The sequence below is a fragment of the Papaver somniferum genome, chromosome 11 (genome assembly GCF_003573695.1).
Source record: "Papaver somniferum cultivar HN1 chromosome 11, ASM357369v1, whole genome shotgun sequence".
NCBI lineage: Eukaryota > Viridiplantae > Streptophyta > Magnoliopsida > Ranunculales > Papaveraceae > Papaver > Papaver somniferum.
In genome coordinates, this window is record NC_039368.1 from 8,434,842 (window position 1) to 8,445,936 (window position 11,095).

At 37.8% G+C, this 11,095-nt stretch overlaps 3 protein-coding genes and 1 non-coding gene across 13 annotated transcripts; 3 read left to right on the top strand and 1 right to left on the bottom strand.

Moving 5' to 3' along the window:
- The first annotated feature begins 108 nt into the window (after positions 1-108).
- Positions 109-4,276, top strand: LOC113321241 (G-type lectin S-receptor-like serine/threonine-protein kinase At1g11330). Of its 6 annotated transcripts, none has more exons than XM_026569139.1 (8): positions 109-1,429; positions 1,518-1,691; positions 1,801-2,063; positions 2,150-2,369; positions 2,474-2,533; positions 2,642-2,714; positions 2,829-2,979; positions 3,082-3,575. In XM_026569139.1, exons 1-8 carry the CDS (start codon positions 142-144, stop codon positions 3,382-3,384), a joined length of 2,532 nt encoding a protein of 843 aa, XP_026424924.1. In that variant the 5' UTR covers positions 109-141; the 3' UTR covers positions 3,385-3,575. The 6 variants fall into 6 exon arrangements, with proteins under 6 accessions (XP_026424924.1, XP_026424923.1, XP_026424926.1 ...); XM_026569138.1 differs by having other exon boundaries at positions 109-868; positions 950-1,429; positions 2,474-2,714; XM_026569142.1 differs by having other exon boundaries at positions 556-584; positions 713-1,429; positions 2,474-2,714.
- On the top strand, positions 4,228-5,611 carry LOC113324048 (G-type lectin S-receptor-like serine/threonine-protein kinase At1g11330). The gene is made up of 4 exons (XM_026572387.1): positions 4,228-4,455; positions 4,546-4,765; positions 4,864-5,104; positions 5,203-5,611. The coding sequence occupies exons 1-4, from the start codon at positions 4,336-4,338 to the stop codon at positions 5,609-5,611; spliced, it is 990 nt and encodes a 329-aa protein (XP_026428172.1). The 5' UTR covers positions 4,228-4,335.
- Positions 5,612-5,998: 387 nt separating this feature from the next.
- Positions 5,999-8,491, bottom strand: LOC113321243 (splicing factor U2af small subunit B-like). Of its 5 annotated transcripts, XM_026569148.1 has the most exons (6): positions 8,161-8,490; positions 7,888-8,056; positions 7,650-7,776; positions 7,045-7,472; positions 6,383-6,426; positions 5,999-6,287 (listed from the first exon to the last, which is right to left on the bottom strand). In XM_026569148.1, the coding sequence occupies exons 1-4, from the start codon at positions 8,395-8,397 to the stop codon at positions 7,049-7,051; spliced, it is 957 nt and encodes a 318-aa protein (XP_026424933.1). In that variant the 5' UTR covers positions 8,398-8,490; the 3' UTR covers positions 5,999-6,287; positions 6,383-6,426; positions 7,045-7,048. The 5 variants fall into 5 exon arrangements, with proteins under 5 accessions (XP_026424933.1, XP_026424931.1, XP_026424930.1 ...); XM_026569146.1 differs by lacking the exon at positions 6,383-6,426 and having other exon boundaries at positions 5,999-6,365; XM_026569145.1 differs by having other exon boundaries at positions 5,999-6,426.
- A 106-nt stretch (positions 8,492-8,597) lies between these two features.
- TRNAL-UAA lies at positions 8,598-8,680 on the top strand. Its single transcript has one exon. It is a non-coding gene; the product is annotated as a tRNA-Leu (tRNA).
- Positions 8,681-11,095: the final 2,415 nt, after the last annotated feature.

Genomic DNA, 11,095 nt, shown 5'->3' on the forward strand with positions numbered 1-11,095 from the left:
TTAAAAAGGTGGTTGGAAAATTTCCATCTTTCTAATCCAATCCAATCCAATCCAATCCTATCTTCTCTTCTCCTTTCTGGTTACAATCATTTTTATGCACACAAAAACAGGAAGCAATCAAGCAAACACCAGAAAAAAAAAATGAGGCTACAATCTTATGTTTTGACCTTCTTTTTTGTAGCTAGTTTGAGCATTGGCAGTGCAGTATTAGGCACAACTATTACAGCAACACAATTCGTAACTGACCCTGAAACTATAGTTTCCTCAAAAGATGGAATTTTCAGATTAGGCTTCTTTAGTCTTGGCGATTCTCGTAATCGCTATGTTGGAGTTTGGTACAATAATATTCCAGGGCCAACCATAGTATGGGTTGCAAATAGAGATCACCCATTAAATGATTCTTCTGGAGTTTTGAGGATCGCCAGTGACGGAAATATTGTGGTTCTTGATGGGCAAGGGAAGCTATGCTGGACCTCAAATGTTACTACTGTTCTTGTCTCTCATCAGTTAGTTGCCGAGCTGCTGGATACCGGGAATCTCGTTCTACGAGAATCATCGCCAAATTATAACCACAATGAAGGAAGGTATATTTGGCAGAGTTTTGATCACCCTACCAATACGTTGTTGCCGAAGATGCAATTTGGTGTGAATCTTAGAACAGGTAAGAAACAAACTATTACTTCATGGAAGAATAATTCTGATCCTTCCACAGGAGACTTTACGTTAGAGTTAGACCCGTACGTCATACCGCAACTCATTTTAAAGTACGGTGCTCAGAAGAAATGGCGAAGTGGCCCGTGGGTGGAGGAGTTTATAGGCATGGATCATCCTGATTCAGACTTCAAACTAGAGAAAGATTACTCGAAAGGTACTGTTTTCTTATCGATACTGTACGAGGACAAATCTGCTTTGTCGAGGATAGTTTTAGAATCTGATGGGAAACTAACAGGAAAACAATGGCACGAGGAGAAGAAACAATGGCTTATCAGCTGGTCCTCTGACATTTATAACAAATGCGGGCCATTCGGAATATATAAGCAATACTCAAAAACCTGTAGTTGCATGAGAGGGTTCGAACCCAAATTTACAAATGAATGGAAAGATGGGAACTGGTCAGGTGGATGCTCGAGGAGAAAAGCTTTGCAGTGTGAGATGTTCAGCAGTGAAAGAAGTAAGGTAAAAGAAGCAGATGGGTTTTTGGAAGTGGATATGTGGAATGTGCCAGATTATTATCATTTGTCGCAAGGCATAAGCTACGTGCAGTGTCATGATAAATGTTTGCACGACTGTTCATGCATTGCGTACTCGTATAGCAATTACGATCCGAATTTTGGATGTATGTGGTGGACAAGAGATTTGATTGACGCACGTGAAACCTCTGAGCAGTTGGGTTTCAATCTTCACATTCGTGTTGCCAATTCTGAACTTGGTAAGTCCTGCATGCCTTTCCTCCTTTTCTGAACTAGATATGAGAAACGTAAACCTCATCTGCATTATACTTTCCTTATTGACTGCAGATAAGGAATGGGACGTGAAGATAATTCTCAGAACTTCAGTTGTTATAGGAATAGTTTTAACCAGTGTCAGCTCATATTTTTGTTGGATTTTCACGAGAAAACAAGTTCGTTCTTGTTTGAGATGGATTGGTGATCAAAGTGGTTTCATATATTTATATTTCCTCTATTTGATAGGTATACTGGTTTACTTTGCTGCACGACTAACTTCTCTTGATGTCGTTTTTCTGCATGAAACGTACGCTTCAATTTATTTGAAAAAATTTGATTGCAAAATTCTCACCAGGAAAAATGAAGAGAGGCATGCGAAAGAGCGTAGAATGGGAAAGAAAGAGGAGATACAGAACAAGGAAGAAGAAACGCATTGAAAGATCATTTGTCCATTCAGATGAGGATTATAGTTATGGAAGAGAACATTCAGATTCAGAAATGCTAATTGAAGAAAACACGGAGGTCAGAGTAATCGATTTTAAAACACTAGCTGTTGCAACAAACAATTTTAGTGAGGCCAATAAGCTTGGGCAGGGTGGTTTTGGTTCAGTGTATAAGGTAGGTAATATGTTGCACAACTTTTGATTATCATGAGTCGTGATGTATATTAGCCTGTAAGAAATGCAAGATATGGTTTTCTTCAGGGAATGTTGCGTGATGGACAGGAGGAACAAGAGATAGCTGTTAAAAGACTTTCTATGAACTCTGAACAAGGCTCGCAAGAATTTAAAAACGAAGTCTCGGTGATCTCCAAACTACAGCATAGAAACCTTGTCAGACTTCTTGGCTGCTGTACTTATGGAGAAGAGAAGATGTTGATTTATGAATACATGCCCAACAAAAGCCTGGATGCATTTCTCTTCGGTTTGGTTCATTAACTTAAACATTGTCACTTAGATGCATGTTCCCTTAAATTTCTCAATTTCCATAGATGAATACTGACTTGTTCTGTCGGCTATGTGCGCCAGATCCTAAAATGCGTGGGTTGTTTGATTGGAAAAGGCGGTTCGAAATAATCCTAGGGATAGGTAGAGGGATTCTTTATCTTCATAGAGATTCTAGACTAAGAGTCATACATAGAGATCTGAAAGCTAGCAACATTTTGTTGGACGAAGAATTGAACCCTAAAATTTCAGACTTTGGCATGGCACGGATATTCGGAAGCAGTGAACTACTCCAAGCAAATACAAGAAAGGTTGCCGGAACGTTGTAAGTTATTCATTTGAAGTTAAGTTTTTTTGGCCAGGCTAGTTCTCATCATTTAAGTATCAACATTTCTATTCAGTTTCATGCTCTTAACCTGTCTCAAATGCTTAAATCCAGTGGATACATGTCTCCTGAGTACGTAATAGAGGGAAGGCTTTCGGAAAAGTCCGATGTTTTCAGTTTTGGAGTGTTGCTACTAGAGATTGTGAGCGGAAAGAAAAACTCTAGCCTCTGCAATCAGGAACTATCATTGAGGCTTTTAGCACATGTAAGTGCTGCATTCATATCTTCAGTGGTTTCTTCTGCTTTCTGTAACAATATTGCAAGTTTTTTTTTTCCTGATCAAGTAGCGGACGAGATATTGTTTCAGGCATGGCAGCTGTGGAACGAGAACAATGCACTTGCCTTGGTTGATCCAACATTGGTGTTGTCAGAAACATCTTTTGAGGTTGAAATATTGAGATGCATTCATGTGGGTTTGTTGTGTGTAGAGGAATTTGCAGTAGATAGGCCAACTATGGCCACAACACTTTCTATGCTTACTAGCGAAATTGCAACTCTCCCTGCTCCAAAGAACCCTGCATTTACGGAAAGACGTTTTTCGTCAGATTCAAGTTCTTCCCGGAAGATATCTAATAACGATATTTCCATCACAATCCTTGGAGGACGCTGAAGTTATTTCCTTGCGATTATTTGTTGTTGTAATTAGTACCATGAATTCTGTAGCTTTTATCTCAGAATGACAAGGATAGTGTTGCTTATAGTTGTAGGGCATGCCGCATGTCCGTGTCCCCATGTAGGGGAATGATTTTTTTTCATCAGAAAAATTTCACTGAATTCCAAGTCAAGGTCACGAGTACAGAAATCCACTCGCAACTCCAAAAAATTCTAGTCAAAAAGTATTTTTAAAGCATTAAAAAAATAGTTTCTCAACATTGCCGGCTCTTCTCATGATAATCATCATATTATCTCTGGTAACAATCATTTCTATGCAACACTAGTAAACATGATCATGCTTCCTTATATTTTCATCTGGTTTGCGCCTTGCGAGTGTAGTTCGACTATTACATAACTGACCCTCAAACTATAGTTTCCTCAAAAAATGGAATTTTCAGATTAGGCTTCTTTAGTCTTGGCAATTCCCGGGCCAACGCTCGGCCTGTCCGGTTTCAATCTTCATATTCGTGTTGCCAATTCAGAACTTGGTACGTAAGTTTTTTTTGTTTTCTATACTAGACTTTCAGTACAAGAGAAATTATAACATAAAGACAATTGACTGCAGATAAGGAATTGGATGTGGAGATAATTATCATAGCTGCAGTTCTTATAGGAATGTTTTTAACCGGTGTCAGCTCATACTTTTGTTGGATTTTCATGGGAGACCGAATTCGTTCATGTTTGAGATGGATCCGTGATCAGAGTGGTTTCATTTATTAATACCACATACTTTTGAAATTGATTGCAAATTTCTGTGTGCGCATAACTAATACCAGGGAAAATGAAGAGAGGCATGAGAAGGAGTGTGGAATGGGAAAAGAAGCGGAGATACAGAAAAAAGAAGAAGAAAAACACGAGAAGATCATTTGTCTAGTACAGTTATGGAAGAGAACCTTCAGATTCAGAGATGCTAATTGGAGAAAACACTGAACTCAAACTTATCGATTTAAAAACACTAGCTATTGCAACAAACAATTTTAGTGAAGCTAATATGCTTGGGCATGGCGGTTTTGGACCAGTGTATAAGGTATAGCTGATATGTTGCACAACCTTTGAAAATTTACTACCAAGTCGTGTGATTTAGCCTGTAAGACATACATGCTGTTATCTTTGTCAGGGAACGTTGCGTCAAGGACTGGAGGAGCAAGAAATAGCTGTGAAAAGGCTGTCTAAGAACTCTGAACAAGCCTTGCAGGAATTTAAAAACGAAGTCTTGGTGATCTCTAAACTGCAGCATCGAAATCTCGTCAGACTGCTCGGCTGCTGCACCTATGGAGAAGAGAAGATGTTGATTTATGAATACATGCCCAACAAAAGCCTGGATGCATTTCTCTTCGGTTTGGTTCACTAACTATCACTTTGATGCAAATTGCCTTAAATTTCTCAATTTCCAGAAATGAATACTGACTTGTTAATCTATGGCTATGTGGATCAGATCCTAAAATGCAAGGAGTGTTTGATTGGAAAAGGCGGTTCGAAATAATCCTAGGGATAGGTAAAGGGATTCTTTACCTTCACAGGGATTCTAGACTAAGAGTCATCCATAGAGATCTCAAAGCTAGCAACATTCTGTTGGACGAGGAATTGAATCCTAAGATTTCAGACTTTGGCATGGCACGGATATTCGGAGGCAATGAACGACTGCAAGCAAATACTCGAAAGGTTGCTGGAACATTGTAAGTTATACTCTTGCCTAACATAAGTTTGTGATCATTTATGAGCGTTTTCTATACGTTTCCATGCTCTAAAACCTATGTTAAATACCTGAATTTAGTGGATACATGTCCCCTGAGTACGTGATAGAGGGAAGATTTTCGGAAAAATCCGATGTTTTCAGCTTTGGAGTGTTGTTGCTAGAGACTGTGAGTGGAAAAAAGAACTCTAGTCTCTGCGATCAGGAACTATCATTGAGGCTTTTAGGACATGCAAGTGTTCAATTCATATCTCCAGTCGTCTGTTCTGCTTCCTCCAACATTGTGTTTTCCTTTCCTGATCAAGTAAACGATTTCTCGGAGATATTATTTCAGGCATGGCAGCTGTGGAACGAGAACAATGCACTTTCGCTAGTCGACCCAACATTGGTGTTGTCCGAACCATCTTTTGAGGTTGAAATATTAGGATGCATTCATGTGGGTTTGTTGTGTGTAGAGGAATTCTTCCTGCATACTCTCTATGCTTACTAGCGAAATTGCGACTCTTCCTGCATTTACGGGAAGACATGTTTCGTCTGATTCAAGTTCTTCCCGGAAGATCTCTAATAACAATGTATCTATATCTATTACAATCCTTGGAGGTCGCTGAACTATTTCCTTCAACATTTTAGGTATCTTTCGTTTTCCTTGTAGATTGGGTAACACAAAGATGATGCGCCCAGTTTAGCTGACTAAGCTTACCGGTTTCGGTACCAGAATATCCTAGTAGTATAACCTATGGGGCCTCACTAGAATGATCAGCGGCAACAGCCAACATTCAGTATTACTAGCTTACTAGCTTCACTGTGGTACCAGATCAAGCAATGAATGCGGTAAGTTAAGCAATGAATGACCAAAAAAAAAACATACAGAGAATCAGACATAAAAAGAAACTCAGGTTTTCATTGCTTAGATTTCTTCAATTAAAAGGATTCTAGAAAAGAGAGAGTTTAAATCTACTAAAACTTACGCTGAGCCGACCAAGTAGAAAATGAAGAGTATCAACTACTTCTACATGGTCAAGTACAAAAAACAAAGTTCTTTTCTGAATTAAGACCAGAGATCTTCCTCAAACTAAACAGAATGAGCAAACATCGAGCAAATCCTCTCCGCTCGTTCCACCAATGACCAAAAAAATTATGTCCTTCCTCCATATAGAAAACTTAACCTGCCAAGATAACTTCAACTTTCGCACCGTGAAACATTAAAATCTTGTGGACTCGCATCACTGACGTCGAGCCAAAAACTGTAATCAAAGCTCACCGTGAGTTAACATAAAAGGTAAGGTTGTTCCTCAGAAGCTGAACCTGCAACAACTCATGAAAATAAGTAAGATCAACATCTCTGAAAATAGATACTCAGACATTTTGTCATGGATGTGCACCACATGAGGTCAAATTAAAAATAACAAAACCATCAAACATGTGAAGAGACACTGCCGTTATGATTTCAGTAAACTAGAACCTTCCAGGCTCGTTTTCAGAATTTTGACCGGATCATTAAAAAACCTAAGAATCCATGACCAGAAAAGCTATTGTATGATCAAAATTTAGCATAAATGCAAGAAGCATTGGCGGGAAAAATAAGGAGGAGAAGTTTAAGCCGGCAACAAAGCGAAGGAATTGGTGTACAACAACCAAAAAAAAGAAACTTTCAGCAAAACATTGAGGCTGAATGAAAAACCTGTCTTTGAAAACCAAACCAGCAACAAAATAAATGAAATAACGATGTATAAACAAGAAACAATATTCACATTCCCCATCCTAGAACTGAAAACCTGCACACCACCTGCACAGTGGAAAATGGTATTAAACTGAATTTACTCAATGTGTACGTCTAGTGTAATCCAAACCCTCTATTTCCTATAGAACAGACTGAGAGGCATCATTCTAACAAGACCAACAAACAAAGTGACTGACACCTACCAGATTAGTGATCATATTCATATGATCCATGTCCTCCTCGCCGTGGTTGTTGCTGCTCATAGAATTGCTCTCCATTCTGTGCATCGTCCCCATTCCTGTCACTGTGAGTGACACCAGTAGTAGTATTCTCATTAGCAGATACTACTTGGTCCTTTTCCCTATTCCACTGCTCAATTTTGGCCCTCCTCTCTGCACTACCTTCCCTATCCCTAACAGGGCTCCTATTCCTCTTCCTGTCAGGACTCCTACTTCGCCCCCTTCTCCTTCCAGGGCTTCTGTTACCGCGATCATTGGACCTTCTATCATGACCACGCCCACCATGTGAACGCTCTTCATAACTTCGATGCTTGTAAGGACTGCGGCTTCTGCTTCTACTGCGGCTATGCCTTGAACGGTGATACCTACCAAATAATTGCCGCTTCAATTCCCTGGCATTGAGCAAATAAAATACATCAATTGCAAAACAAACACCCAAGCCAAGGAGCCACAAAAGCACAAAAACTACACAATCTAGCTCTACAATGAGTTCACCAATGAATCATGTTCAAACATATCAAGTTCCACTAAAAAACATTAAATGCAATAAAAACTAAAACAAGACGGACCTGCTAATCTTCTTCAAATGCATAAAGTTGCAATATCCACCTCGATTACACGTATTCTCATCGTATTGCCTACAGGTAGCTTCACGAAAATCCGTCACAGGAGAGAAATCAACAATAATAGGACGCCCTGGAAACATTAAAACCTTCTACCAATCAATACAGACAAAAAATATATATACGAAATAATTCTACCAAAGCATGCTGAAACAAATTAAATCAAAGCTCAAAAAAGCGGTACCTGCATAAAACCTTCCAGTCAAATTCTTAAGTGCATTAGCAGCATGTTCTTCCTCTCTAAATTGAACATAAACATTCCCCACCATATGATCAGCCACATTGTCACAGATATTAAGACTTTCAATCTCTCCATACTTGCTCAGCTCATCAAACAAATCTTCATAGAAATCCTTCAATTTCAAATAAAACCGACATTCAGAAATTCACAAATCCATAAGTTAAATTAAAACAAAAAAACCCAAAAAAAAATAAAAAAAATAAAAGATAATCTTACATCAAAGTGTTGTTGAATATGACGAGGATCTTGAGCAGAAGGATCAATACTAGCACCAGGAGTGATCATATCAGGTCTTTGATACATATTTGCGAGAAGAATCGTAGGGCTAATAGAAGGTCTGGTATGATGCCTAGAACAACGATCCCCATGTCTACAAGCACCGATTTTGAAATAAAAAGGACAATTTACTCTGTCTTTTTCTGTACCATATATATCAGCTAGATGTCCCGCCATCTAATCTAATCCTACAATGAAAAATCAGAATTAGGGTTTTTATTCTTTTAGGATGAAAAATTTAGGCAGAGAGAGATTGAGAAAGTTGGGAATTGGTCTAGGAAAAAGGTATAAAAAGGGGATGGACAGAAGATTCGAGAAATTGGCGTGGGAACTGTGCAGTTATACTATTTTACAAACAGGTCCGAACGGAACAAACAGCTGGTTTGCCCGAGTGGTTAAGGGGGAAGACTTAAGATCTTCTGCACTCAAGTGCGCATGGGTTCGAACCCCATAGCCAGCACTAATTATTTCTTTTTAATCTCCTGGTATTCTTTTATTTTTAGCTTTTCGAGTGTGCCGTGGATATGTTTTTTCTTTCTTTTTTCTTTTGTCTCCTGGTGTTGTTTTTATTTTATTTTTAGCTAGAAAACTTTAATTCTCATTCATTCTTAAGTAAGAGAAGATTATAGTGAGCAAACCCCTACATCAAAGATCAAAACATAATAATGGATGCCGAATAAATAGACCGAGAAGAGAAAGATCAAAGAATCGTTGGAGCACCAAATTGAGTTTACCGAGAAATTGAAATCCGGAAAGAAATTCAAATCTTCGTGTTCTAATTATAGATCCGACCTCATATTATTTTTCTTTTACATATAAGGGTATTTCGAGTCTTCATTCAATTGTCCCAAAATATCTATGTATTTTTCTTGGTCTTTCTCGTATAAATCCATCTCCATTCCTCTTTAGGAGAATCAAAAACCGGATTCATGATGGAGAGAATAGATTAAGTGAATTTGAGAAAATAAATTAAGTGAAATTAAAATAGATTAAGTGAATTTGAGAGAATAAATTAAGTGAAATTAAGAGAATAATATAAATCAATGTTCTAAGAAAAGTTGGTGTATATGTATCTAGGTCAAAGAGCGGTGGAGATCGTTTGTGATATTGGACGGCATAGATTCGGAATGTCCCCCTCCGTATCTAAGTCTAGGCTAACCCTAGCTCTGCTCGTCCATAACTAATCCCACGAACCAACATAACTTTGCCCCGTACCTAAGACCCTAACCAACCCTTTACGTTTATACCAATTTCGGGCTTCGGCCATGGCGAACTCTAAGGTTTACTTGTCATGTCGAAAAAACAAAAAGAAAAAAAAAATCCAAGGTTTTTGATAGGGACACGTCCATTCTTTCTGCAATAGACTACTGCGGGATAAAAATTTACCATCTTATTTCTGTATCAAGCAATATCAGAACTATTTTGTATTTGTTTGTGTAACGGCAAGAAGAAAGATTCATTCTTCTTAAAACCTACTTGGTTAACATAAAGAAGGAAAGGTACATTCCAGTTTTAGGTTAGTTATTTGTTTTCCTGTTATCCTGCGAATTGGCACATTTATCTACCAATTGATTAACTGACTCACTGATGTATAAGGCTTGTGGTTGCTTTCCAATTGGTTCTCGAGTTGAAGTAGTAATAGTTTACATTCCTACAATATATAACTTTAAGTATTTTGTATTTGAAGTTTGAAACCATACTGTAGCGCCCCCAAAGCTAGCAGCTGACTAATCCAAGAGATTAACTAAATAAAGAGGCACTAAAAATCTAAATCATTTGCTATAAAAAATCTGCTACAAAACTACCCCCGCTCAGAAATATACATATACAAGAACTTTTCTCAAATGATACATATATAGTAGTAATTTGGTTTACAAATATAATATTCAACATAATAAATATAGCCGAAGTTAACCAACTAACGGACTCAACTCCTCGAAGCTTTCGCTGCGCAACTCTGATTTGTCTCTCAAACTGAAAGTGGGAAGGGGTGATCACATCATCCCTAAAAGGGGTGCCCAGTAGGAATAACATTTAACTTTCAAGTAATCATTGAAATGATTTGAAAACAATTCATGTTTTCTCTAACACTGAAACATAACCAAATCACAAAAGTAATCAATCATGTATTTGGAACTGACTCCTTCCAAACAATGTATAATATGGTGATTCAGCCTCCACCTAGATAATAATATGGTGATTCAGTCTCCACCTAGATAATAATATGGTGATCCAGCCTCCACCACGAAAGTAAGTAGGTATAAATGAAGGAGCAGTATCCTATATACCATAGATGGAAATTCTCATTTTCCAAGCAATCAAATGGAAATTCTTATTTCGCAAACAATTCATAAATACAAACAAAACATTACAATTCCTTTCCAAGCAATGGAAAGATTAAAAGAAATCAACAGTACTTTCAGAATTTTAAACTAAACAATGCAAGGAATATACAATCAGACAATGCATGAATTTGTAAACATAGACTTTGGTAAAAGAAAATAACAATAATCACAAAAGAGTTAAACATAAATTCCCAACTCTTTTGATGACAAGCCACGCCTACCTCGAGATCCCACTGGTTCATCCTTTGAATCGATCGTTGTTAATACAGACTAACTGTTAATCACACGAGAAGTCTAAGAATCTAGCCAAAATGGCTCACACAAGGTTCATACAAGTCTATCTAATGATTCTAAGGCCATTTATGGTTCTACATCTTTTCATTATCTATCTTTAGCACATATAAAGGTTTACTAATTCAATTAGGTTGGTTATACAGTCCATTAAATATGTCTAAAGAATATCTACAACTTTATAGAAGGAATCAAAGGCTAATTCGGAACATAAGGGTCCAATTTATCAAAATACGAAA